The sequence below is a fragment of the Podarcis gaigeae genome (assembly GCF_964106915.1).
Source record: "Podarcis gaigeae genome assembly, chromosome: 13".
Taxonomy (NCBI): domain Eukaryota; kingdom Metazoa; phylum Chordata; class Lepidosauria; order Squamata; family Lacertidae; genus Podarcis; species Podarcis gaigeae.
The window spans coordinates 33194673-33222570 of record NC_139689.1 but is presented as its reverse complement, the minus strand read 5'-3'; the positions used below and the strand labels follow the sequence as shown (position 1 = coordinate 33222570).

At 47.3% G+C, this 27898-nt stretch overlaps 1 protein-coding gene across 2 annotated transcripts; it reads left to right on the top strand.

Annotated features, from left to right (window-relative positions):
* On the top strand, positions 1-24976 carry SOCS7 (suppressor of cytokine signaling 7). 2 transcript variants are annotated; one of them, XM_083708728.1, is made up of 10 exons: positions 23-1225; positions 6631-6695; positions 8736-8840; positions 11822-11926; positions 17136-17266; positions 19273-19441; positions 19725-19853; positions 20398-20533; positions 23416-23573; positions 24659-24976. In XM_083708728.1, the coding sequence occupies exons 1-9, from the start codon at positions 147-149 to the stop codon at positions 23534-23536; spliced, it is 2040 nt and encodes a 679-aa protein (XP_083564854.1). In that variant the 5' UTR covers positions 23-146; the 3' UTR covers positions 23537-23573; positions 24659-24976. The 2 variants fall into 2 exon arrangements, with proteins under 2 accessions (XP_083564855.1, XP_083564854.1); XM_083708729.1 differs by lacking the exon at positions 11822-11926 and having other exon boundaries at positions 1-1225.
* Positions 24977-27898: the final 2922 nt, after the last annotated feature.

Here is a 27898-nt window from a genome sequence, read left to right as displayed (position 1 = left end):
TCGGGCGGGCCCCTAAGCGACCAGGCAAGCCAGCAAGCAAGCAAGCAAGCAAGCGAAAGCCTTGAGCTTTTTTGGACAGCCGATCTGGATCCGGGGCCGGCCTCCCCGTCCAGCTTGCTTGGCGAGGCCCGCTCGCCTTTTGCTCCATGCAATGCACCGCCTCCCTTAGCGCGATGCAGCGGGCCGGAGGAGGAGCAGCGGCGGCGGCCGCGGCGGCGGAGCCCGGAGGCGGCGGAGGCGGCGAAGCGGTTGCAGCGGCGGCGGCCTCGTACCGGGTGCTGAGCCGCTTGCTGGGCTACGGCGGGGCCGAGTCAGCCGCAGCCGGGTTGGCGCTCGGCGGAGCCGTCGGGGAAAGCTCCGCTGCCGTCGCCGGGGATCGTGGAAGGGCGGGCGGGCTCCGAGGCTCGCAGCTGCTGGTCTTCCGCCCCGGCGAAGCGGGAGAGCCGTCGGGGGTTTCCCCGTCCGCCTGCCTGCCCACGCCTTCGACGCCTCGACCGCCCTCGGAGCTGCTGTGCGCCAGGCACCGGTGCGCTCTCCTGGACGCGCCGAAAGGCGAGCCTGGAGGGGGACGATGCTGGAGCGGAGCGGCTGGCGGCCTCCTCTTCCCCCCGGGGGCCGGCCTGGAGTTGCAGCTGGCCGCCTTGGGGCTACACCAGGCTCCCCCGACGGCCCCGGGAGGGCCGGGCAAGCCTCCCGGAGATTGCCCGTGCCTGAGCCTCTTGCCTCCGCCGCCTCTAGCCCCTCCGCCCACGATGCCCTTGTTGCCCCCGGGGGAAGAGACCAGCGACGCCCTGCTCGTGTTAGAAGCTCTCGGCCCCGACGAGGAAGACGAAGAGGAGGTGGAAGCGGCTGTCGGGCAGGCAGATTCCTCCAGCCCGGTCGTCGCGGCGGGTAGCCGCTTCCAAGCACCTGCTGCTGCAACCACCACTACCCCGGGTTCCCCTCCTCCACCACCTCCGGCAGGCCCGGTGCCCGCCGTCGGGGCCAACCGCCCGAGCTCCTCCGCCGCCCCCTCGAGGAAAGGCTCCTTGAAGATTCGCCTGAGCCGCCTTTTCCGCACCAAAAGCTGCAGCGGAGCGTCGTGCAACCCGACAACCCCCGCTGGTGCACGTCGGGCCGGGGAGAGGGAGCTGCTGCAAGCCGCAGCTCCCCGAGCCACCTCCGGCACGGCAGGGAGCCTCCCCGATGTGTCCCACCCAGGGTGTCGGGAGCAAGAGTCGGGCAGGTAAGAGGAAAGAAAAAAAGGGGGGGTGAGGAGAGGAAACCTCGAGATCTGGCAAGGGACCGTCTGTTGGAGGAGTATCCTGGGTGTCAAAAGCTGAGACTGAGACTATGCTTGTAACAGTGGATTCTCAGGTGCTTGTTTCCTGGCTATGGATTCAGGTAGGGAGTCTGTCAAGCAGGGGTGCCAACTTGAATAAAATATGGGGGGCCCAGGTAAGCCCCACCCTGCATAATCGAACACATGGCTTGCTGCACTCACACTATTTGAATGACAATGTCCATCAACTTTGGGGGGCCCTGCTCCCTCCGATATCTTATTGGGGGGAGCGCAAAGGAATCTAAGCCTCCAGGAGTTGGCTCCTATGCTGTGAAGGATAGAGAATTTAGGTATTGGCTTTTCTTGGGCAGCACCTCAAAAGAGGAGAGAATCTCCCCCCAAATCAGTCTTCCTGGCTTCCACTTGGGCTTAGGAGATTCCGCTTCTCACATTTCTATCTACAACCACCAATGGTTTGCATGCAGAAGGTCCCAAGTACACCTGCTGCTCCATTCTTTTGACTGAAAGAATCTTCTCTTGAGAGTCTGGAGAGCCACTGCCAGACATCTAGGTAGACCAATGTCCTGAGCTGTTATGATGCATCTTTCTGTGTTCTGTTAGAGCTCCTAAGCCAGGCTTCCTCAAACTCAGCCCTCCAGATGTTTTGAGACTACAATTCCCATCATCCCTGACCACTGGTCCTGCTAGCTAGGGATCATGGGAGTTGTCGGCCAAAAACAATCTGGAGGGCCAAGTTTGAGGAAGCCTGTCCTAAGCCCTGAATACCAAAGGAGGACTTCACTGGTGACTGTGGAGGCTGGAGTTCTCTGGTGGCGAAAGGCTAGAAGCTGTGAACTGCCTGGAAAGACGTTCACACTTGTTTCCCTTTTCCTCATGGAACAGGAGAGGCATCTCACTGGATTCTCTCAAGATGTGGAAAACCTTTGACTGCAAAGGAACACCCTGGTGTTAGGCAGCTAGAGCAGGGGGAGCCAACATAGTGCCCACTGGATGTTGTGGACTACAACTCCCATCAGCTCCAGTTGTTAGGAATGATGGGAGTTGTAGTCCACCTCATCCAGAGGGGCACCACGTTGGTTACACGCAATCTCTAGGTGAGGGGTAACACACAGCGGGAGAACCAGTAGATAAACAATGACTGGTGGGTTTTCTGTTTTTAATTGTCGCTTGGCAACGTAACTAAAGGTGGCTTATCTGAGACCTAGTGTTGTGTTTTCCAGTTGTGGACAGAAGGCTTTAAGGTTGAGGGAACTAAACATGGATTTTCTCTGTGAAGCAGAGGAGTGCTTTATTGTTTAAATGCCTCTGCTAATTTCACTGTCCTAAGGGGTTAAGAGTAAATACTCTTGTGTTCAGGTGTTGGATTAGTGGTTCACAGTGGTGGTATGGTGGATTCGCCAGTTTTTGAGGCCTAGATGTTTCGATGGAGAAATCAGAGTTCAAGGAGCATTGCATAGTAGGACGAGACTGGCCTAGTTGTAATTTTTCATTTACATTTAGCGATAGTTCTTTATAAATAATAAAATTATTAGTATTATTGATGCTGTAGCACAGGTGTACCATCCAGAAATTAATGAACTACATCTTCCATCAGCCCTAGCAAGCATGGCCAATGGCCAGGGATGATGGGAACTGTAGTTCTGTAGCATCTGGAGGGCCATTGGTTCACCACATTCGCTGTGCTGCAAAGCTTTCTTAGTATAATTTATTATTTTTATCCTTAAAGCAATATAGAGGCTAATGGACTCTTCTGGGCATACAGCAGAGCATATAACCCTGGGGTTCACGAACCAGTTCTCAACTTTGTATGTTACAGCTGGTGATTAGTATAAATTCTCTTTGGTCTGTACCACAGCTCAGTGGTAGAAGATGTGCTTTCCATTCAAAAGTTCCCAGGCATCTCCAGTAAATGGTGCTGGTGGAAAAGGGCATGGAAGGGCCTCTTTGCCTGACACCTGCCAGTCACAGTGGAAAAGTCCGGTTTGGTTAGGGCAGCTTTATTCATATACCGTATGTTGAAACTAATGAAAAACCAAGGGTGGGTGTGTGTGTATACAGTGGTACCTCGGGTTACATATGCTTCAGGTTACATACGCTTCAGGTTACAGACTCTGCTAACCCAAAAATAGTACCTCAGGTTAAGAAATTTGCTTCAAGATGAGAACAGAAATCATGCTCCGGTGTCGTGGCAACAGCGGGAGGCCCCATTAGCTAAAGTGGTGCTTCAGGTTAAGTACAGTTTCAGGTTAAGAATGGACCTCCAGAACTAATTAAGTACTTAACCCGAGGTACCACTGTATGTGTGTGTTTATTTCTTACAATTATTTCACACCCTGCCTTTCAGAATACAAACCCTTCTGAAGCAGCTTACGAGAAGTATTAACTACCATTACTTTTTGTTTTTAAGGCCCATGTGTGTGTAAATGGGTGTGTGTAAGACAGCAAGCAGGGGTGGTAGAGTGGAAAGACCTATAATTATTCGTTTTACTTATAAAGCCATTCCTATTCCAATGGAAACTAGAGTTGGCTAGGTTTGTATCTCTACTTAGACTTGAAGTTTGCCACTCACTCTTAGCTAGTTCTTGCTGAGGGGATGGGCTTGTGTCTGGTTTGTACCAATTCAGATTGCGTATGAGGTGTTGCATGATGGATTCCTCCTCCTCAACAATAATGCCAAAATGCTGGTTTTCTTTATGGAGGAATTGCACGTGTTCATGGAGGAATATTCCACCATGTTGACCCCTCCTTCCATTCTGTGTGGTTCAGCCCAGGTACAGATTTGTCATCTCTGTGAGGACTGGGCCATTGCACCTCCTTCTTCACAGGGGTATAGTGAATATAAAATATAGGAGGGGGTCAGGTATCCCGAACTTTTTGGTAGAAGGGTGAGAGAAAAACAAAATCAGTATAGCAATATGAAGAAGACACGTTTTGGGACTAATGCTCCAGAGGGAATCGTGCGAAGAAAGAACATTGTATGTCTTTGAGACAGAGATGAAGAGACTTCTGAAGGATATTTTGTTGAGTAAATTGGGTTTATGCCACCCTCCACACTCTCTAGAGGGGTAAGGTCTCACGCTTTGGGGGGTCTTCATGGACAGCCACCTCTTGTGTATGGTGTAGCTCTAGATTCCCTGCATCGAGGAGGGATTAGCGGGCCTACAAGGCCCCTTCCAACTCTGGCCACATCTACATTTGAAGCACATGCCCTCCCGCAAAGAATCCTGGGAGCTGTAGTTTAAAGGTGCCAGGAATTGTAGTTCTGTGGGGGGGAAGCCACAGTTCCCAGGATTCCTTGAGGGGAAATTCATATGGATGTGATTTCTAACTCCAGGCATAGTTGGCATGGATGGGTTCCATTTTGTGTTCAAGGGGTGACTGGCTTTCACCTCTGAAATGTGAGAAAATTCCCACCCAAAATCCAATAGGATTTTTTTTCTTTCTGGGCTGGACTTTGTTTCTGTCTAGTTATCTATTGCTCTCGCTTACAAAATGTGGCTTGAGTTATCTATGGAGGTTCCCTTCACAAAACATCTATGTCATTGCAAATGCCCGCTCCACCTCGCCCCCCCCATCCACGGTTAAATGGTTAAATTTGGGGGGGGGGAGTGCACTTCCAAATTAAGCACACCTGTGCAATGGCTGAACTGATGGTACAGTCAGTGAGAGTAAAAAAAAAGGATAGAACCTCTTCACTCACACTTGTCTGTGGTTAAAGATGGGGTGGGAAGAGGTGTGTTTATTAGGACTGGGCGATATATTGTCCAAAATTGGTTTCATAATTTTTGACTTGGCAATATATTGCAGATTATGGTGTGTGTACATGTGCGTACTATGCAAAAATTACGATTCAGGAAAAAAACATGAAGCCAGCCAATGCCTCTACAAAGCTCCATCTTTATTTCGGACATTGTGATACATCAGTATATTGTGATGTCTACCTGGTGATATATCATAATAATGCTGAAAGCCAGATATGACCCACCCTTATGTGTATATCTGTGTATAGAGTAGGATGCGGGTGGCGATGTGGGTTAAACCACAGAGCCTAGGACTTGCCCATCAGAAGGTCGGCGGTTCGAATCCCCATGACGGGGTGAGCTCCCGTTGCTCGGTCCCTGCTCCTGCCCAACTAGCAGTTCGAGAGCATGTCAGAGTGCAAGTAGATACATAGGTACTGCTCCAGCGGGAAGATAAACGGCGTTTCCGTGCACTGCTCTGGTTCGCCAGAAGTGGCTTAGTCATGCTGGCCACATGACCCGGAAGCTGTACGCCAGCTCCCTCGGCCAGTAAATTGAGTTAAATGCCACAACCCCAGAGTCATCCGTGACTGGACCTAATGGTCAGGGGTACCTTTACCTTTACCTTTATGTATAGAGTAGGAAAGGGTGCCAGATTAGTTTAACGCAGTCAGAGCCACTCTCACCAATAATAGCGACAATAGCATAGAAATTGACCTTGAAAAACAAATGTTTTTTTTAATGTCATAAAAGTGGTTTGAAAAATCCAAGCATAAAGGGGGCAGAAATTGCAGAACAAGAGTAGGTTGATGTTTTTATGAGCAAGCAAGCATTATTGATTTAATTTATTTCCTGCCCTTCTAACATCTTTAACACAGAAATCCGGCTGACTCTGTAAAGTGACCACAACTTCTAAGGGAAACCTTATTGGGGTGCTAATGCCCCTGAAGAATGCCAGTCTTTCAGCTTGGGTACTAGCGATTCCTCAAATCCCTTCTAGTTAGATTGAATTTAATAACTGCCACCATGGGGTCTAGAAGCTTCGTTGCATCTTAATTCTTAATGATGGGGGCTTAGAAGCCAGATGACGGCGCAGCCTTCTGATAGCTGAGGCGTGCAATATTTTTTTTCTGAATTAAAGCCAGGAGCCTGCTTCATTCTCCCAGGTGGAAAGTTATATTCAAGGTGTGTTTTAGAGTAAAACCTCAAACTCCCTAAATCAGCATCTTGGGCTGAATGGACAGAATGATTGGGTTTGTCTTATTTACTTAGATATTTTCACCCTGGCTCCCCTACCCTTTTTGAGGCAGCTTATGAGTTAACAATACAGCACGATACTATTCATGCCTACTTGGAAGTAAGCCTCATTCAGCCAAATGACACTACCAGGTAAATGTGCATAGGTTGCAAACCAGCCTGTGTGGAAATAGTTTCCTTGTTGCAGCTACCCTCTCCCTATGCTCCTTATAATCAGAGAATATAATTCAAAAGCAGGGTTTTTGGATCTCTTGAGGCAGCATTCGTGGGTAGAAGGATGGAGCCTCTGAGAGGGGAACAGACACCCAGCATTGTCTTATTTACAGGCTCATCTGTCCGTCTTTTTTATAGAAAACAGAGATTGATGCGAACGCAAAGTGCCTTTTCTCCAGTTGCTTTCGGTCCCCTCTTCACGGGTGAGTGTCAAACTTGATTTCTCTCTCCTTTTCCCTTGAAGGAAGTGCTTGTGGTTTTATTATTCTGTGCATGTATAATGTGTTGCTGTGGGTCTTTAAACCTAAGAATAGTAGCACTTTTATTTTTTAAAAAAACCCATAACTAGCTTTGGAGTGATTCTGCCTTTTTTGGGGGGGGGGACATGTGCTGTGCCCCTTCTCACTCTGCTTGTCCACCCCCATGCCATTCCACCCCGCTTTGCAATCCAGGTTTGTGTCGAGGCACTACAAATCCTCGGAAGGGGGCTGCGTGATGACATCCTTACATTTTTATTATATCTCAGTGTAAGCATTTAAAAAATACTTTGTGCGCATATGTGTCTGTGCGTGATATGTAATAAAACATATCTTTTCAAACACATGGCAGGATGAGACTACTCCTGGAGCCCGGCCTCCCTCATCCCAGCTGGCATAACCAGTGACCATGGATGATGGGAGTTGCCATTTAGCAACATCTGGGGACCCAGGATGGGGAAAAGGCTGCTTTAGAGAGTCCTTCCTCTTGCATTCTAGGGAGAGGGGTGGCAGCAGAAAACACTTAGTAAATCAGGGTATCCAGTTGCTCCAGCTTTACCCAGGATACTCTAAAATTCACCACTATCAGTAACTATCCCTAATTCCTGATCAGAGTCAACCAGTCCCTTGTGGCTTAAGGGACTTTATCAGGGTGCAAACAATTCTGTCAGCAACTCACCTATATATAACAGCCCCAGGCTTCTTTAGGAGGAAGGGCTGAAAGGAAATTTAATAAATAAATACACTAACCCTCTGCCTGAGTTAGGTTTAATCTCAGCAACTAGACTGAGAGGACATTAGTGTGGTGCTAGGAAAATTTACATAGGCTCACGCATATCAGAGAATATTATTATTATTATTATTATTATTATTATTATTATTATTATTATTTATTAGCTTTAAAAGGTTAGTGGTTAAAAAAATAAACCCACAAAATCAGAGATCACAGAGTTGCATCTAAGGGCAAAATGCTGATTCTAACTTCTACCAGTTCCCTACTTGGTGTAACAGCAAGTAGGTTGCAGTTCAGTGTAACTATGGAGGACCTGTAGGAAATGGCAGTGCTTTGGAGTCGGACACCGAAAGTGTCTCTCCGCCCTTGTGGCAGAGGATGCATTTGAGAATCTAGGGAGCGCAGGATCTGACTCCATTCCAAACACCAAAAGGAGGGCAGGCCTACGTGATCTATGGCTTGTTGCGTTCAATGGAGCTTACTCCAAAGTTGCAATAGGAAGCGTGGCTTTGACTTCAACGCTAGAGAATAACTTGATTCATTTCCTGGTTTCAAATATAGGTCAGGGCAAGTTTATGCTCGTCTTATCCATTGCGTATTGTTTGGGGTGGGGAGATCATCACCAGGTGTATTACAGGCTGTTACTCAGATGTATTACAGGCTGTTTAGAAAGGAAGGCAGGGCGGCCCATTCAGATACACACCATCAGATGGTGATCGTTAATTTCTGTCATTAACATTCCAGGGATACAGGGTTGCTTTCTGTCTAAATAGAGCAAACGTAGAAACCACAAGCTGAACTCAGCTAGGTGCTACTCAGAGCAGACCCGTTGAAATTAATAGACATGACTAGCTTGGGGACCATTAATTTCAGTGGGTCTGCTCTGAGTAACACCTAGCTTAATGCAGCTTGTGGTTTCTACGTTTGCTCTGTTTCGACGGTGCACAGATTAAGCTCTTCAATTTAAAGGGTGTGTGTTTTGGGGAGGCATTTCAGTGTTGTTCAACGTCATCCCTCTTTGAGATGTCTAGAAATCTTCTAAATTTGACAAGTCACGAAGGAGAGCTGGGTGCAGTTGCTTACTGGCAAGGGAAAAGGCACTCTGCACATGTTTATATTCAGCTGCATCAGATGATCGCAGGCCTGGCAGTGAAAAGTACCTCCTGGGGATTGGGTGCTGGCTTGAATGCAAGTCCCTGTGGTGCTTTGGGATGCTGTTGGTTTTAATATCTACTTTCCCCACATTTTCCTAGGTGAGACAGTGTCTTTGGTTGATGTCGACATCTCCCAGCGCGGTCTGACGTCCCCACACCCTCCAACGCCGCCACCTCCCCCACGGCGAAGCCTCAGCCTTTTGGGTACTGCTTGTCTCCTGAACTACCTTTTACGAAACTGCACATTTCGCCCAGAGTCCTTCCTCCTTCCCTCGCCCCCCAGAATAGGCCCTGCCCCATCTTTCCCATCTGCTGCTTGGTAATGATCTTTTTCAGTGAACGGAAGGAAGCCTCTTAAAACCCATTTGGTGTGTAGCACTTCACAGCCTTTGGGGTTTTGTTCTCGGAGAAGCCTCCTTGTGTCATCTTCTGTGCTCTCTTCCTCCCCCTCATCCCCAAATCCTGCGCAGCACAACCAAAACCAGAGCCAAGAAGTTAAATTCAGCAGTCTTTATGCATTATGCAAAGTTGCATGTTTGTTTTGCATAATTTCACTGCTTTTGCTACCCATGGTGGAAGGGTAAAGAGTCAAATAGGTCACACTGATCTCTTTCCCTTCACTCCTGGAGTTCCTGTTCATACCCTTTTTGGCTTTTGAGATACTCCTTAGTGTTGCCCCCCCCCCCGTGTATTTTTTTAAAAAACAAACCGATGTATTTACATAGTTACAACGTCCAGAAGCTGGCTTGCTTTCTAAAAAGAAAAGGATAACTTATATTCTTGCAGACAGATCATTTGTGTGCATACTTGCAAACAAGTCCATATATAATTATAAAATGGTGCAGCAATAGAACTGCTGGCACATTTGCAAAGCTAAGCAGGGTCCGGTATGGTTTTGCATTGGATGGGAGGCTGCGTGTTGAAATTCTTGCATTTCAGGAGGTTTGGACTAGATGATCCCCAGGGTCCCTTCCAACTCTTATGAGTCTGTGATCAGAGATGGGGAACCTGTGGCCCTCCAAACGTTGCTGGACTCCAGCTCCCATCAGCCCCAGCCAGTGAGCATAGTCAGGGATGATGGGAGCTCTCTTAGCTGTCCTAGATTTAAGCATACAAAGCTGCCTGCACCTGCCCATTTTGTTCCATCTAGCTCAGGAACTTTGGCAGCATTTATTATATGTGCAGCCTTAAATTCAATTTCCTTTCTAAAGCTCAGAAGCAGTTGTGTCTCTTTGAATGGACTCCTATCCCCGCACTTGCGCCAACCTCTCGTTTTATGTTGGGCATCAGATCTTCCCCTTGAAATGCACTTGGATTTTGGAAATGCACTTGGATTTTGCCACCCTTTAGGATGAATGAACTTCCTGCATCGCGCTTTATGCGCTCCTTTTGTGTGTGGGAGGCTGGCGACAAGAGAGGGCTGACGCTTTAACAAAGGAGATGGTACAAAGTGCATAGAAAGCTAGTTGCTGCAGAAAGTTTTAGGCTAGATCAGGGTTTCCCAAACTTGGGTCTCTAGCTGTTCTTGGACTACAACTCCCATCATCCCTAGGTAGCAGGACAAGCCGTCAGGGATGGTGGGAATTGTAGTAAAAAATAAAAACAAACCACAGCTGGAGACCCAAGTTTGGGAAACCCTAAAGTAGGTGTTACAAGAGATATGGAGTCTCTCATCACTTGCTGCTACAGGTAGGACTATGGGCAGCATGGTATCATGTCAGTGTTACAATAAAGCAGGGACCTTTCACATTCCTTCCTGGTTGTGGGTGAGGCCAGAATGCACAGGGTGCAATGTTGTGTTCTAGCCACGCAAGCCAGAAGTTTCTACGCGTGTGTGCACACGCATATCTCTCCCATCTTCCGCCCAAGCGAGCAGCAGTAGGTATTATCCCAGGTCAAGGGCACTTTCCAGCCTGGCAAAAGCAGTCAAGGAAGGGGAAAAGCAGGACAGTGATGAAGGAAGTAGTTTGGAGAGAGCCCCGAGGGGCCAGATGGACAGCTGTGTTTGGCTCCTGTGCCTGAGGTTTCCTGCTATATAAAGCCAGGCAGAGTGGCAGCATTGCCAGCATCTAAAGTGGGGGTGGGGGGTGGGACTTGTGGTCCTCCAGATGCCAGGGATAATGCAACATCTGGAGGGACGCAGGTGCCCCATCTTTGAAATGAAGCTTCTATGCATTTTAAGCCAGGAAGCCCTTTTTCGGGGGAACACTGAGTCAGGCCTGTTTGGCATGTTCTCCACCTTTGCAGATAGAACCAGCCAACTGTGGGTTATGGCTTGGCAGGTGCTTGTGGGCTCCTCCTCCCTATTTTGCAGTCACAGACAAAGCCAGGAAGTTTCGCTGAGTCCCTTGGTGGGCATGTCTGGTGGGCTGTGCTGGCGTGGCTGAACCTTCCAAACTGTTACACCTGCTTTCTATAAAATATAGCTATTCTATTAAAAACAAACAAACCCACCAGCCCACCTTCAGCATCTCTCAGATTTAAACGGATTCCTTGGTGCAGCGATAAAATTGCCTGCACATTTGCAAAGCTAAGCAGGGTTTGGTATGGTTTCAAATTGGATGGGGGACTACATGCTGAGATTCCTGCATTTCAGGGGAGTTGGCTAGATGACCCTTGGGGTCCCTTCTGCCTCTGATTCTATGATCATGTTGAGATCTGGTCTTTCGAAGGATTTTGCACCCTGCAAGTCAATATATGAACTTTTGCATCTTCAGTGACACCAGTGTGTGTGTGTATATATGTGTGCATACACGTTGGGACACCTTTGTGCCTATGAGAAGTGATTGCTCACATTATTAAATGGTGATAAAAAATCCCAGAAATAAATGGCTTACGGGCAACCATATTGACAGATGGCTAAGAGACCATCAGAAGATGAAGTATTTCAGCATCTGAAGTTGTTTCCCTCCCCAACCACCCAAGGAAACTTTTCCTGAAAGGGTAGCTTTTCAACTTAGATACCCAAGATAGCCAACGCTTTACAATCTGTGCATGCCACAAATAAGTATGGATAAACCTTTGCTAAGCATGTGTCTTCACGTTTTTTTTAATTGACGTAGAAGACTCTCAAGGTGAATGTTTGGGTCTTGGAGAAGGTGAAGCTAATGCGAGCCTGTCTTACACCCATTTGGGTTTTTCTTAGTTCCTGGACATTTCAATTATTTTTTATGTTCTTCTTCTAGACGATATCAGTGGGACACTGCCTACATCTGTCCTAGTGGGTCCGATGGGGTCTTCGTCCCTCCAGTCTTTTCCTCTGCCTCCGCCGCCTCCGCCGCACGCCCCGGGTCAGTCTAGCTTTGATCCTCGTGGTTTCCAAAAAATTCCGCTGTAAATTTCCGCCTCCCCTCCCTGGAGCTGGGCTTTCCATTTGAATTATCGGATTTTTGGACTCAAGGCGGTGTGCAAGAAACAGAATAGTACGCAAAAAAATCCATGGCACTGCATGCAAGGCACCACCCCTTCTGTTTCTCTTGGTCACGCTGGAGATGCCAAGCCATGTGTACAGAATTCAGCTGAAACCCTCTCCTCCTGGCCCCTTTTCAAGACTCCTGACAAATTTTGCCTTGCTCCTATTGGCTACTATGGGATGGTCTGGAGCAGAATTTTACAGATACTTTAACTTTCAAGGAATTGGAGTAATTGAATATTCGGTAGAGTCGTGGGCGTTCTGGGTTGCTATTTTTAACCAGAGCTGCTGTCAGCATTGTTGGTCCTTGGTGGAATGCATTTGACTTGCTGGTAGTGAACTTGCCTGCACTGTCCTGACACTGGTGTAATAGGTATCTGGAATTGGGGGGGTGGGGAGACCACGTTAGCTATGCTCTGCCTTCTTGTTTGCTCTCCCATAGAAGTGACTGGTGGCTCCATAATGCTGCTGTCGCACAGTGAGCCAGCAGTGATACTGGTAACCGGTGAAGCTGCTGTACTGGTGGACAGGGCATCTAAGGGAAGGCAGGGTCAACTGGTTTTCTTCCCATTTTCCTCCCTTGCAAAAATAAAATATACAGCAGATATTTAAGCATGCTTCTTGGACCAGAGCGTCAGAAGGGAAAACTTGGGCCCCTGGAAGTCTTGCATTTCTAGGAGTCTGCGTCAAATATCTCTGTAATTTTTCAGCTGGTTATGCCAAAAAAGTGGTGGGCAGAAAAGCCTCTGGAACAGAGCTTTCTGAACTTTTCATGCTGGTCACACAGTTTTTAGACATGCATTATTTTGTGACACAGTAACTCAGTTTTGCATCATTTCGCGACACAGTAATTCAGTTTAAAGGGACACAGGTGGAACTGTGGGTTAAACCACAGAGCCTAGAGCTTGCCGATCAGAAAGTTGGTGGTTTGAATCCCCGCGACAGGGTGAGCGCCCGTTGCTCGGTCCCTCCTCCTGCCAACCTAGCAGTTCGAAAGCACGTCAAAGTGCAAGTAGATAAATAGGTACCGCTCCGGCGGGAAGGTAAACGGTATTTCACTGCGCTGCTCTGGTTCACCAGAAGCGGCTTAGTCATGCTGGCCACATGACCTGGAAGCTGTACGCCGCCGGCTCCCTCGGCCAATAAAGTGAGATGAGCACTGCAACCCCAGAGTCGGTCACGACTGGACCTAATGGTCAGGGGTCCCTTTACCTTTAATTCAGTTTAACTCGCAAACCGGAGGTTAAACTAATCCCTTTCCAGCCCTGGAAGGAGATTGGAGAGTGCTTGCCTGGCACACTTACACACTGCAGCTGACACACTCACATGTCGCGACACAAAGCTCTGCTCTAGAAAAGTTTCTGAATGAACATGACTCAGTGGGATGGTGGGACATGGGAAGGCTGAGATACAGCTTTGGATTTTGGGGCGCAGAAAAAAATAACAGTGGAACTCTGCCCCACATTGCCCAGTATAGCCTGCCTTGCCGAGTGGTACAAATCAAACAGTATCTCAACCAAAACCAGCAAGCACATTTACTAAGCATAATTAGAACCTGTCATTCCCCTTATCAGCAACCTCCTTAAACCTCCTTAAACCAAGGAGTTTCTTGCTACACACATAATATAGAATTGCTTTGGAATTGAACGGGCTTCCACTGAGATTTCCCACTAAAAGTGGCCCCTAAAGTATATGACTTTGCTGCCCCTTGTGGCCAACCAGGGCTGTACAGTATTTAGAATTCCTCCCTCTGTTAGTGACTTTCTTTTATCTAGTGGCTTAAACCTCCCAAGATATAGGCACTTTATTACCCCTATAAGTTCCTTAAGGGAGACTGGGTTAAAATTTATTGAATTGAGCTATATTTGAAGACAGCCTTAGCGACAGTTCCACATCTCTTGAGCTCTTTTTCCTGGATGGAATAAATTATACCCTGGTTTTCACCATCCGGGTCTCAAAACCAGTTTACAAAATAAAAGTGTAAAATATACGACATGTATGAAACATTGGAGGAATGTAACATCAGAGGAACATTTGCAGTGTAAGTGCATCCTGGAATAAAACTAGCAAGCAAGGATGATTCCTGCCTGATTTATACTAGGAAGGGATTGCCAGTTTGTGTACCTGATGTGGTTTGAGGTGTTCATCTTTAGGTGAGTTGAGGCTATGGAACGGCTCGTTTTAGCAAAGGCATGTTTTCCTGCCTCCTCATTTTTAAAAAGACAAGGGTCATACAGCGGTTTGTTTAAAACCGCCCAGTTAAATTAATAGCCAGAAACAAAGTAGAAAGTCAGCAAAAGCCCTATTAAGAGCTGTTCCATCAGTTGGGGCAAGGGTGCAGTGTGTGCCTAGAGTGGGGTTGCCATATTTCAAGAAGTAAATATCTGGAAAGTTGTTGAGGTTTTTGCGTGTGTGCAGTTACCCTCCAATACAGAGCCTGACCCCAAGCCACCCACACCCCAGATTGCCAGGTTTCCCCTCCAAAAGAAGACATGTCAATCCTAGAGCAGTGTTTCCCAGACTTGGGTCACCAGTGTTTTTAGGGACTACAGTTCCCATGATCCCTGACCACTGGTCCTGCTAGCTAGGGATGATGGGAGTTGTGGTCCAACAACAGCTGGAGACTCAAGTTTGGGAAATCCTGGTCTAGAGACTCGCTTTCCGCAACTGGGAGTGTCCAGTGTCTAGCTTCTGTGTCGCCCCTCCTTTCCCCAGCCCCACCACAGCTTCTGCTTCCTGTGTGGTTCAGCCCCACTCCATCCTTTTGAGACCTGTGGCTGATGCCTCTTTCTTCTATGCCCCTGCGTGAAGTGAGATCTCAGTCAGGGAACTAATTAGGGATTTAGCCTGCAGTGGCACTTGCCTTATGGAATGCCCTGCCTGGGGGAGGTCTGCCTTTAGAAACATCTAGGGTTCCCATTCGTCAACCGATGATAAACTGAAGGTCTTCATACGCAGTGTTTCCTGGCTACTGGTGGTTGATGTGAATGTTCTAGATAGCTAGCTAAAGAGAAGTGAGCGCTGCAACAAAACGTTGCATGGAGATGTGCTCCTGATCTGGTCAGCCAGCCAAGCCTGCTCCAGAAGTACTCCATTGCATCCCCCCTACCGCCTGGATTTCTGTGTCCCCCCCCCCAAAAAAATAGCATTCTGCGGCCATTAAACTCGCTCAGTCCTCTTTGGGCTGTTTGGGATCCTCCCCAGCCCTGCTTAGCTTTCCCCCCTGAATATTTTGTACCTCTGCCAACCTTGGGGTACCCCACGGTCTGACGATACCTCCTCCTTGATTGTGGCTACATTTCCAATGGCCTGAACGTCAGAAATAGAGGAAAGTTCTTTTTAGCTGATTTTGGTATTGTGTTTAAGGTTTATCTGAACATAGCTATCCATGGAAAGGAGACCAGCGAATCATAATATGTGTTTGCCAGGTTCTTTTCCTATGTTCAAAGAGCTCCATTCCTCCACCACTCTTCCCTTCCAGAAACTTTTACCTCTCACCAGGAAGAAAGCAGGGGAGGAAGTGGGCCAGAATTGGCTCTTGATTTAGTTGCGCCTCAGTTTCCCGCAACAACTCACACCAATGATAAGTTTGGGGGCATTAGGGGAATTTTAAAGGCTGGTTAGATCCAGCTGCCCAATGCTGCTCAGAGTGCCAGCCCAGGGGTAAAAAAACAAAACCAAGGGTACTCAGGGCAGGTATCGCAAGTGGGTTTTGCTGATGCCCTAGTAGCTGCCCAAGGATGCTCAGTGCTGTGTTTGGCACCAAGGTGAGCACACACAATGGTTATACAGCGGTACCTTGGTTTTCGAACGTTATCTGTTCTGGAAGACTGTGTGAGTTCTGAAAATTTTGAAAACCGAAAACTCAATAGCCGACAGGTAGGCCTCACTGATCTTGCACTCAGTGGAAGCTGTGTGGCATGTTCGACTTCCTAGGTGTGTTTGAAAACCGAAGCATTTACTTCCAGGTTTATGGCGTTCGAAAAACCGAAATGTTCGTCAACGGAGATGTTCAAAAGCTGAGGTACCATTGTAATAGTAAGAATTGGTTTGTGGAAAATGGGTAGGTCTGATATAGGGAGTGAAGCTTACTGTAGGAGGCTTAGATTATACTGTATTAGGGTGTTTTTTTTAATAAATAATTTTTTATTAGTTTTCCAATGTTTACCCAGGATTAGTACAATTTTGCCAATTACAGTGGTACCTCGGGTTACAAACACCTCGTGTTACAAACACTTCGGGTTACAGACTCTGCTAACCTGGAAGTAGTACCTTGGGTTAAGAACTTTACCTCAGGACAAGAACAGAAATTGTGCACTGACGGTGTGGCGGCAGCAGGAAGCCCCATTAGCTAAAGTAGTACCTCAGGTTAAGAACGGTTTCAGGTTAAGAACGGACCTCCGGAACGAATTAAGTTCGTAACCAGAGGTACCACTGTGTACAAATACCACTTAATATCAAATTAATTCCAAATTTATATAATTTAACCAAGCGGTTTTCTTGATTGATGTTTTCATCCAGTTCTTATATTGCTGTGGTGTGTGTGTGTGTGTGTGTGTGTGTGTGTGTGTGTGTAACTTTTAATTACATTTCAGAGGGTATATTAGGGTTTTGAACAGTTTCTTGGCAGCTGTAGGCCAGAGATAGGGAACCTGTGGCCCTCCAGATGTTGTCGGACTTCAACTCCCATCATCCCCAGCAAACATCAGTGGTCAGGGATGATGGGAGTAATAGTCCAACAACATCTGGAAGGCTGCCACTGCTTGTGGTGCAGGGTCTATACCAGGCATAGGCAAACTTGGCCCTCCAGATGTTTTGGGACTACAACTCCCATCATCCCTGGCTAACAGGACCAATGGTCAGGGATGATGGGAATTGTAGTCCCAAAACATCTGGAGGGCCGAGTTTACCTATACCTGGTCTATACTTTCAGTAATTTCTCTTCATTGTGTGTTGGGAGCAGGGCGGTAATGTCCTGTTCAGGACCGGCGTAGAATTTTGCTGCCATGGGCAGCTGCCACCAGCCTTCTTGGCTTTTTAATTCTTTGGGTGGCGGCATGTCTTAACCCTATCCTCTCCCCTTTCAGATGCGTTTCCCCGGATCATCCCGATCAGAGCACCAGAAGCAGTACACAGCCAACCTGCACAGCACCTCCAGTGCCCTCTCTACCGGCCTGACTCGAGCAGTTTTGCAGCTAGTTTGCGGGAGCTAGAAAAAGTAAGGCTGACCTAAACCAAATAAGTGTTGGAAATGTGAAGAGAAAGAAGGTTTTTTTTAGTATATGTGGTGGTCTTCTAGTAAGGTTAAAGCTTATTGTGAAATGATACATAATGAATTGAAAAGGATTTTGTTTGAAAAAAACAAAACAAAACAAAACAGAAAGTTTTATTTTGGTAATTATAGGGACAGAACTACCTAAACTGTATAGAAACTTATTCATGTATGCTACTACAGCGGCGAGAATGTTACTCGCCCCAAAAATGGAAAGAAGCAGAAGTCCCAGCAAAGGAAGAATGGATACAAAAACTTATGGAATATGCAGAAATGGTGAAACTTACCGGAAGAATAAGGAATCAAGATAACCAAGCTTTTTATAAAAGAATGGAATTGGTTTATTGAATATTTACAGATGAATTGTAAACAGATAAGAATATTGGCAGGATTGTTGTAATGACCTGCAGTTTTATAAGAGTTATATATTTAAAGTAGATGAATAAATGAGCAAACAAAGTTAATTTGGATATGCAGAAGATATTAAAATTAAATTTAAGGAACCGCAGGAAGAGGGGGAAGGAAGTCGAAGTTTTGAAAAGTTAAAATGATTGTAAAATTAGCGAAATGTATAAATTTGGAAAGCATAAACAATTTTAAAAAAAAGAAATAGAAAAAGAAAGGCTGAAAATATATTTTTTGAAAGTTCAGCAGAGGTTCTTATGATGGTTCCGTTGTGATGATGCTTGGCTTCCATCGTGAGCACAGGAGCTAAAAGTAAAATGCCTCTGTGTGTGGTAAAGAGTGGATTGCCAGAGCTTGTACAGAACCTATGGTTTTGCTGACCCTGTATTTTGCAGATGGTTAAAGCTGGTTTGGAACAGGCCTGTGCATGCAAGTCTGGCCCAATACATTTTGCCACCTGAGGCGGGACCCCAAAATGGCTCCCCCGGTCCCTGCCAAGGAAGAAAGGGCCAGGGTAGACCTACATCAGAAACAAGTGAGGCAAGAAAGATTGAGAGCGGTATCTGCTGCTCCTGTGAATCCTGCCGCCTGAGATTGTCACTCACCTTGCCTCCTGGCTGGGCCGGCCCTGCATGCGTACACTGCTATTTTGCAGTCCGGTGTGTCTTATTTTGTAATAACGTAAGGGAAAATAAGTGACTCATGCTTCTCTGGTTCTGTGCCAGTGAAATTCCTCTAATGACTTTACAGGGAACTGCCTGCTTGCGTTATGCCTGGATGATTTAAGTAATCTTTTGTTTAGCGTAAATTAGTTTAACCCTGCTTTCCTTACGCTAAGCCAGAGAGTAGGTGCTGGAGCTGGAATGTACAGCCACATGCTTGTAAAAGTTTGCTGTTTAATCAGATCGATTCCCATTTATCCCATGATTCCAAAAACAAAACACATTGGGTTGTACATAAAACTGCTGTTCCGCTCATGCTACAGACTTCTGTTTGTGCAGCCGACTTTCCCCGCCATCTTTCTTCTCTCCTGCAGTTCCCTGACCATCAAAATCTGCTCCAGAGGGTTGAGATTCCTTCTGGAGTAGATTTTGGGGGCAGGGGAACAGCACAGGGAAAGGATGAGGAAATCCAGTTGTGTGGAACGTCACTTAGACTGTGTTACAAGCACAAATCATTATGCTGTGACAGTAAGCTACAAAAGGCTTGAAAAAAACCTAACTGGTTTCCAGTTACAGTGGTACCTCTAGATACGAATGGGATCCGTTCCAGAGCCCTGTTCGCATCTAGAGGTAAACGTATCTAGCGACAGCACGTCTGCGCACGCATGCGTCACTTTTCGCCGCTTCTGCGCATGCGCGTGGTGTCATTTTGAGCGTCTGCGCATGCACAAGCGGCGAAACCCAGAAGTAACATGCTTCGTTACTTCTGGGTTGCTGCGGAGCACAACTCGAACGCGCTCAACTCGAAGCGTATTTAACCTGAGGTAAGAATGTACCTTGTAATAAAAATGCCCCCCCCTTTTTTTTTTTGAAAAAAACCAACAGTGTGGTTGGTACTGGGGACCAATGAACTGGGAAGATGCTGAAATGAAGTTGAAAGGGAAACCTGACGGGTCCTTCTTGGTTCGTGACAGCTCTGATCCTCGATACATCCTGAGCCTCAGTTTTCGATCACAGGGTATAACCCACCACACCAGAATGGAGCATTACAGAGGTGAGCCTTGAGGGCAGGGCAAGGGCATTAACCTTGGGTGGCATCCTACTCACCTTGCAGAGAAGGTCAAGTTCACACAGAGAGGAATCTGCCCAAGGGAGCATCTGTGATACAGGTTGGACTCTTAAGCCTGATCTCTCAGTTCCAGCATTCTATCCACTCACCTGTGCAGATTGCCATTATTTTGTAGAGTCTGGGGGACACACATGCACATACCAAATGGATGCTCTTCCACCCTCTGCTTTTCTGTCCAACATGCCCCTTAATGTTCCTTCATTGGCAGGGACCTTCAGCCTTTGGTGCCACCCCAAGTTTGAAGACCGCTGCCAGTCCGTGGTGGAGTTCATCAAGCGTGCCATCATGCACTCCAAAAATGGGAAGTTCCTTTATTTCTTGCGATCCAGGGTTCCAGGTATGTATTTAAATGTGCGTGTAAAACATTTAGATGCTTCTGATTGTGAGATCCACTATACTCCTAACACATAGCAGATGTGTAGGGCCAAGTCTTTTACTAGAAGGAGAGAGGGAGCTCAGGCAATGGCTGGAGAGACTTCCAGCAAGTGTCCAATACAGGCAATGGCTGGAGAGGCTTCCAGCAAGTGTCCAATACAGGCAATGGCTGGAGAGGCTTCCATCAAGTGTCCAATACAGGCAGTGGCTGGAGAGGCTTCCAGCAAATGTCCAATACAGGCAGTGGCTGGAGAGTCTTCCAGTAAGTGTCCAATACAGGCAGTGGCTGGAATGGCTTCCAGCAAGTGTCCAATACAGGCAGTGGCTAGAGAGGCTTCCAACAAGTGTCCAATACAGGCAGTGACTGGGGAGGCTTCCAGCACTCACTTGGCCTCATGCTCCTAACAAATATCTTTCTCAGATGTTTCTGAGATAGCTGCAGAGATATTTCCTGAGAAGTTCTCTCCCACTCCCAATGTATTTATTTACTTACTTTTAACTTGCAGGTCTCCCTCCAACCCCTGTCCAGCTCCTGTATCCCGTCTCTAGGTTTAGCAACGTTAAATCGCTACAGCACCTTTGCCGCTTCCGGATAAGGCAGCTGGTTCGCATCGATCACATTCCAGAACTACCGCTCCCCAAGTAAGGTTCCGTTCTGTTCTTTGTTTTGTGTTTATTTCCAACTCCATTTTAAGGAAGACCCTAGGTGCAGAAATCTAGCTGCTGCATCTTCTTCATCATTGTTCCATCTAATAGCAAAGCCAAGAGGTTGTGTGCATATCAGTTTGGAAACTGAATGGGGTCATCCAAAGATAAGGCTTTTGAGTTTTTTACTGCATGCTCAGGGGACTTCTAAGCTATGAAGAGGTATCTAGGTTTGTAAAATTCAGGTGTTTTGCTTTTTTTAAAAGGAAAACTTCTAAAAACAACTGTGACCTACAGAAAGTTGGACGGGAGGAGGGAGTTGACCTGTGTGAGCCTCTAATAACTTATAGCGGGGATTCCCAAACTCTGTTCTGTGGGAACCCCAATGACCCCTCACCTTCATTTAGGCAGCCCATGGGTATCTCTGGTTGGGCATGGTACATCCATTGCAATAAATAGTCCTAGTTCAGTTGCATTTTTATTGCTTCTATGGAATTGAAACTGGAACGCAATGTGCAAGAGCTAAAAGAAGCAATGAAAAATACATGTCTTGCAGCACCTAGCATGGCACAGTACATTGGTGTAATGGTTCTAGGGATTGCTTGTGCGTAAGTTGCCGCCACTCTTGGCTTGGTTACCTGGTTGAACCCTTTCTGTCTGGACAGCCCTTCACTTCGTGGTTGTCTCAGTCACTAGCAGAATCCGTCAGTGGGCGTTTTTTGAATCTCTTACAGCAAAGAAGTTGTTTGACGCCAAGTCTCCTCCTACTCTCCCTGCGCGGAAGTCTTCTGCGCAGGGAGGGAGTGGGCAGCGGAGTGCCCGTACTCTCCCCACTGGTTTCTGGAGAAGAGTCTTGGAGCCTCCTCTCCGAATCCCCCATCTGCCCCCCATCTCCACTGGTGTTACGCTGATTTCCTTCCCCAGCAGATGGGCTGCCTCTCTCCCTACTGGGACCCTCTCCGGCATCCCTCTGGAGCCTTCCCTCCGCCTCTAGCTCTGATGGCAGTTTCCTGACAATTGGCTACCAGGGGCAGGAAAATTTTCAAGTGGTCCACCAGGACCTTCAACAATTTCTGAGTGGTTGTGGGGGGCGGGGGAGATTTGGAAGCCACTGGCTTATACTCTCCTAGAGGTGGTGATGCAACACAGCATGTGATTAAAATGCCCTTCCCTTGCTATATACAGTAGAAGAAAACTTGAGAATGGGATAACTTTTGGACCCTCTTTCTGCACAGCCAGTGGTATCAGGGATGGTGAAGTCTTTAGCCTGACAGTATCTGGGGAGAGACATAGGTGCCCCTTCCCTTCCTTGGGTGTTTGTGTCACTTAGGGGTTAGGTTGACACATAGCACATTGCTTACCCGGTGACTGCAGCATCAAGCAGGGAGTTTCCTGTGTGACTATAGAGCAGGGATTCCCAAACTTGGGTCTCTAGATTTTTTATTTTTATTTTGGACTACAATTCCCATCATCCCTGACCGCTGGCTAGGGATGATGGGAGTTGTAGTCCAACAACAGCTAGAGACCCAACTTTTGGGAAACCCTCCTCTAGAATATCACAGATCCTATGCTAGAGATTAAAAAAATATAAAAATGTATCATCCCACGTCACTCAAATGTGATATATATTTTTTTGAGGGGGGTGGGGGTGTAGCTGGTTCACACAAACACAAAAACTACATGCCGTCAGATGTAGTGGAGTAATCCAGTGGTGGCAACCAGACCTTGAGCAATGGCATTCCAGACAAGCATGCCAAATCAAAGGGTGGCAGGGATGGAGGGAGAAGGACCAGCCTTTTCCCAAGCACCCGCAATGTCTGCTGCTGTTGCACTCTGGGATAATGGGATGTTGCCTGGAGCAAACAACTTGCTTGAGGGGAAACATCTGGGGATTCCACAAAGAAGTAGTTGCTCTGCATTTTTTGTTGTGCTGTAAATTGCCTGGAAAGGCCCCAGGGTAGAGGGGGTTGTCTGTGATACTCTCTTTCCCGCACTTACAGGTTGAACTGCCTAGTGGTGTTAGCAAAACGTTTAAGAACTTCCTATCTGTTGGTTACAGAGGGAAGCGTGTTGGGCTGGGGTGGCGTGAGGAAGGAAGCTGGTTCTGGCCCTGGAGCTGTTAAGAGAGAGAGGGAGAGCAGGGAACCAAGAAGTTGGGGACAGGGTGCAGAGGCCTCAGGATGGCTGAATTCCAACAGGAGTTTTAACATAATTAGATCTGGGGCTCATCTGCAGTGGAACACAGTTTTAAGTCACTTCCTGTATATGTCGGTCCTTCTCTTAGTGCAGTGGTGGGGAACCTTGAGCACAAGAGCCAAATTTGGCCCTTCTGCCCTCCCTGGGGTTCTTCCCAGGTCACCCCAACCCTCCTCCATCCCCTATTCCTAGCTGGAATGTGTCCCCTGAATGTGTCCTCTTCTTACCTGGATGATGAAGAGGAGAGGGTATTTGTGCTTGAAATCTCTGACTCTCCTGTAGTTGAAACATTGTCTAGAAAGGGAAGAGTTGCACCCATCACTCTGCTCACTTTTGCCTATAGTCCTGCCCTCCCCTACTGAAATGTGGCCCCTGGCAGGTTTTTTTTGAGGCCTTGCGGCCCTTGGCCTGAAAAAGATTCCCCGGCCTCTATCTTACTGTGCCTTCCCTCTTTTTCCCGTCATCGTGATAATCCTCTTGGAGCGAGGGTGCATAGGGTAGCCCCAGTCAGTGGGTTCCAAACTCCTCCCCATTGAAGATTGATGTTGCGTTTGCAGAGATAACCCCAATATTGATTTGCAGCCATTTTCGAGTCTTTATTTTTAAGTAAGAGGGAGGTGATTCACTTCCACTCCACAACCCGCAAGATCTCCTGAGTGTCCCTCGGCTCTCTGTTCCCGTAGGCCTCTGATCTCGTACATCCGCAAATTCTACTACTACGACCCCCAGGAGGAGGTGTATCTCTCCCTGAAGGAAGCTCAGCTTGTTTCCAAACAGAAGCAAGAGGCAGAGTCTTCAACGTAGCCAGGGCCCCCCTCCCGCCGTGCTGCTGTCACCAATGGTAATGTAAACAATTATTGTATATACAAGGGTTGGAGCAGGGATTCTTCATCTGCAACCCCTTCCTAGATGACTATTGGGTCCCTTCCAACTTGACAGTTCTATGATGAGGAACCCGTGGCTGTTCAGACGCTGCAGGCCTGCCAACTCCCAGCATCCCTGGCCTATTGGCTGAGTATAAGGGGAGCTGGAGCCCTTGCAATATCTTATTTCTCATCCATAGGCCACACCACGCAGTATTTCTCAAACTTTGCTGTTGTTAGACTACAACTCCCATCATCCCTAGCTAGCAGGACCAGTGGTCATGGATGATGGGAGTTGTGGTACAACAAGGGTCTTCCTTTAAAAAGAAATGAAGGCTTGGAGTCTGGGACTCGATGGGCCCCTGGTGGTTTGGGACTCTGGCTGTATCGATCGCTTTTGCCAATGGAACAAAGGGGTCTTGAGGGATGGAAGGATACTTGGAGGATAGGGCACTCATACTGGGAAATATTGTCCTTGGAAACTTCTGGCATTATTGCCAGATGTTAGAAAAACTTGTTTCATGGGGTATTTTTTTCAGTTAGTTTTTCCTCTTAGTGGTTTTGTCTTCTGGTTCTGTTGCCTTTATCATCTTTTCCTGGTGGTTATTTTGACACCACTGACACAGTCAGGTAATTTTTAGGCTCTAGGCTTCACGGTCTTACAGGCGCCTTTTGACCAGGTTGGACTTCACAGAGGACAGCCCTCTGTTTTTGAAGGGCTGTTCGATCCAAGGCTACTTTAAAAAGCTGTAAGGAAGGAAATCCACACAAGTCTGAAGCCTGAATCGTTGTCGTGCAGGCGTCATGCTTACAAGCTCTTCTTCACAAATATAAAAGCTGGAAACTTCATTTTTAAAGCAATAGAATCCTTTGGGATTCCACACTCGTACCAATGCGAAGTTCTGTCCTGGTCACAGAAGCGCAAAGTATACGCAGCCCCCAGCCCTTTGGTCTTTTTGTTTTTGGGATTTGCAAAAGGAAGGATCTGATGCCATTTGGCTCTGTCTAGTGGTCTGAACTTAAATGTTGTTCCCTCTGTCTTTCTTCACCCATCCCAAATTAGGAATTCGGTCACCAGTATCCTGTCGCTGTGGAAGCCGCGTTGGAGACGACTCCTGGCGCTTGCTTTCTGGCTGTTTCTTGGCCTCCAGAGAGGACCCAGGGCTTGAAAAGAAAGCACAGCTGTGCACAGAGAAACAGGAGCCATGACCCCATCTGGTTCCATAATGATATTTTGGAATCTGCCGAAAACTGGACTACAAGCTCCTGGAAACATGGAGAATGTCATGATATTTTTCTTTTTAAATTTATATTTTTTGGTGCTTCCCTCCCCCTCCCTCCCCTTTCTTCCAGCATGGGAAATAGTGAGCCGGTTTTTACATTTTGTTGACCTGTCTGGCATTTGTGGGCTTTGGGGGCTGGGGTTGAAGGTGCAGCAGACTCTTGAGACTTAGCGAGCCAAGAAAACAAACCAACCCCTGTTTTTCCCTGTCAAATTGTACTTGTGGGAGGAAGCTGCTTTGGCAAGCAGGGCCTGAGCCCAAGGTATACCCAGCTGTATCAAGCGGTTGTGTTGGGGATGTAAAGCCAAAGGCAGAGGGGAGCAGAGTGAGGGGTTGGGGAGGGCAGCGAATGATGAGCTGAGCTGTGGCTTCCTGCTCCATAAGGAAGGCTGGGATGGAGGAGCAATCAGCCTGTTCAAACAATGGAAAATCGCCATGGCATTTTAAGGCGTGTTGGCTGGGCCTGGCCAGCTGGGCCAGAACGCTGTTGCCTTCCTTCAGATGAAAATGGGATGCGGATAGCATTGTGAAGCTCCCCCCCCCCCCACTGCAAGTGCTGTTAGTTTTCTGTCTCTGCCTTTCCCCTTTCCCTCCTGCCGCTATTAACACAGGAGCTCCAAGCTTCCTTATATCAGGTGGAAGTAAGATGCAAACCTGGGCACCTGAAGCCAGTCTCAGAGCTGCCCATCTCAACCTGTCACTCCGAAGATGACCTGCTGGATAAGTCAGACTTGGCCCAAAGGAAATGCCTCCTTGAATCTTCTTAATGTGCGGGCTTCGAAGCACCTTAGCCCCAGGCTCCGCTGTGTGAGTGGGAAGGAGAGAACAAAAGTCTGGAGTGAACTTTCCATGGTTTCCCGTCCAAGGAAGACGGATATTCTCATCTTCTAGCCCTAGTGGGAAACTTGCTAAATACAGAGAAATATTGTGTGTTGTCTTAATGGTTCACCCCAGCAAGGAGTGGGATTTTTAAAAAAATATATTTATCATAGCAAACCAGCTCACAGCTGTTCAGAAGTGATTTTGACATCCGAAAGGTGCATTTTCTGTGTGGGTTTGATAAATCCTCTTTCCATGTCCAGCTAAAGGTACTTGACATAATTTCTTGGTGATTTTTTTTTTAAGCTGTGATACCTTAATTTATTATTGTTATTATTATTATGTTGTAAAGCTTGCTCCATATTCTGTGAAAAAAGAGTTTTACCTAGGCTCCAGCCTCCACTTCCGGAAGTCTACACGCTACACACTGGATATAGCAAACTGAGGTTTCATAGTCATTGAGACTTTGGAATATTCTTAGGAAGAACTAGAGGATGGCTAGTAGATTGTCTTCTAAAAGCTGAACCATGAAAGATCGCCTCTGTTAAAAACAAAAACCCAGGGGCTTCTAAGGAAAGCGGACCTCTCTTCTTTCCATTCATACTTGGTGCGTTTCGAGGTGGGCTCCAAAATTTAGTTCCTCGCAACTTCTTGTGCAGGAGCTCCCAAAACAAACACGTGCCCTTGGATCTCGTTCTCCTGCCTAGCTCTTCAACTGGCTCTTGATTGACTGCCTGGGCATCCATGTTTGCTCTGCCCCCAAAGAAGGCTCTCTGTCGCCCATCTTTGCACGTTTGCAATCTAAGGGAACTGAAGATTCATTGAGCGGTGGAACCGGTGCCCTTCCCTGGAGGTCTGTTGTCTTGCAACACACGGTTCCTACAGCAGCCGAGACAACTTTGTGTAGACATGAGCCAATGAAGGTGTTGGGTGTGCCCTGCGATAAGAGATGGGAAAGCTATAAGTTCCTGGAACTCTTCCCCTTGACTTGTTCCTGATAACACCGGGGAGAGGTGAGAAGAAGGACCTCGCCCTCTGCTGCAATACATGTGGCCATGTTGCTTTTGGAGTTGTGCCATTATTTGTGGCAGCAAATAATGCAACGCTGGGGGAAAAGAAGGCTTGCTGACGTGCAACTACTGAACACTTTCCATGCCAGGAATGATCATAAATGAACCAGATGACCCTGCTGCGTTTGCATTTGGATATAGAATGATGCACTGGAAAGACAATCCATTTTGTTCTAATGTGCTTGTAGAGCTTGTGTGTGTGCGTTGCTGCAAAGGAGGACTTTAAACAGGTGCTGGAATTAAGTTTCAACTACCAAAAGGAGATTGATGATTCTGCTCCTGTCTGCAAAAGAATGCCATCGCTGCCTCTCTAGTGAATAGTGCAAAGGCCTGGGGCTGCATTGTAGGCTGTCTAAAGTTTTCGTGGTTTCCCAGCTCATCGTATCTGCTCTCCTCAATTAAAATGGCACACTTCCTGATCTTTGGTGGACTTGGAGAGTTTTTTCCTCTCTCTCTCTCCCCGCACCCCCCTGCCATGTTTCCCACCACCCCCTTGAAAAATATTTGGTTCAAGGAAGAAGAAGAGACCAAAAGGTCTCACAAACCTGCCGCCTCCAATGGTGCTGGGTGGAAACGTTTCTTAAAATCCTGTTCAAACACGCACAAACCGTAACCCAGTGCCGGAAACCTGCTATCTCCTCAGAGCCTCCCGCCATTTTGTGGAACTTGGAACACCTCTAGAACTCTGCTGACTGACTGCTAAAAGTAGCAAAGGCCAATCACGTGTAAATAACTTGCAGGGAGTCCTGTGGCTTCCCTTGGCCGCTCTTGCGTCCATCTTAGTCCACTGCTGTAATGGATTTCCTGTGAAAGGAACCTCTCTTTTTTTAAATCTCTCTTCCCCTCCTCCACCCATTTGGCTTAAATTCTTCCCTTGTTGGGGCTGCTTTTGATGAGTTTTCTATTTTTGGGAAATGTGTGAGTCGTCGTGGATGAGTGTTGGGCAGCGAGAATTGAATTCTGCACTGTAGCTTTCTGTCGTCTGTGCTCCTGACTGAATGGTTGCTTTGGTGTGTTTCTGACGGAGCGTCTCATTTTTCCATTCTTTTGTAATAGCAGAAGGGGTATGCGTGGGATGAAAAAACTGTTACACTCCGGAACAAACTGGAGTGTGTTTTTGGCTTTGCTCTC

Coding starts and splice junctions, on each gene's coding strand:
- SOCS7 (XM_083708728.1), top strand. CDS start 147: ATGCAATGCACCGCCTCCCTTAGCGCGATGCAGCGGGCCGGAGGAGGA. Junction 11,927..17,135: donor GCCTCCGCCGCACGCCCCGG/GTCAGTCTAGCT, acceptor CTCCCCTTTCAG/ATGCGTTTCCCCGGATCATC. Junction 19,442..19,724: donor CAGAATGGAGCATTACAGAG/GTGAGCCTTGAG, acceptor CTTCATTGGCAG/GGACCTTCAGCCTTTGGTGC.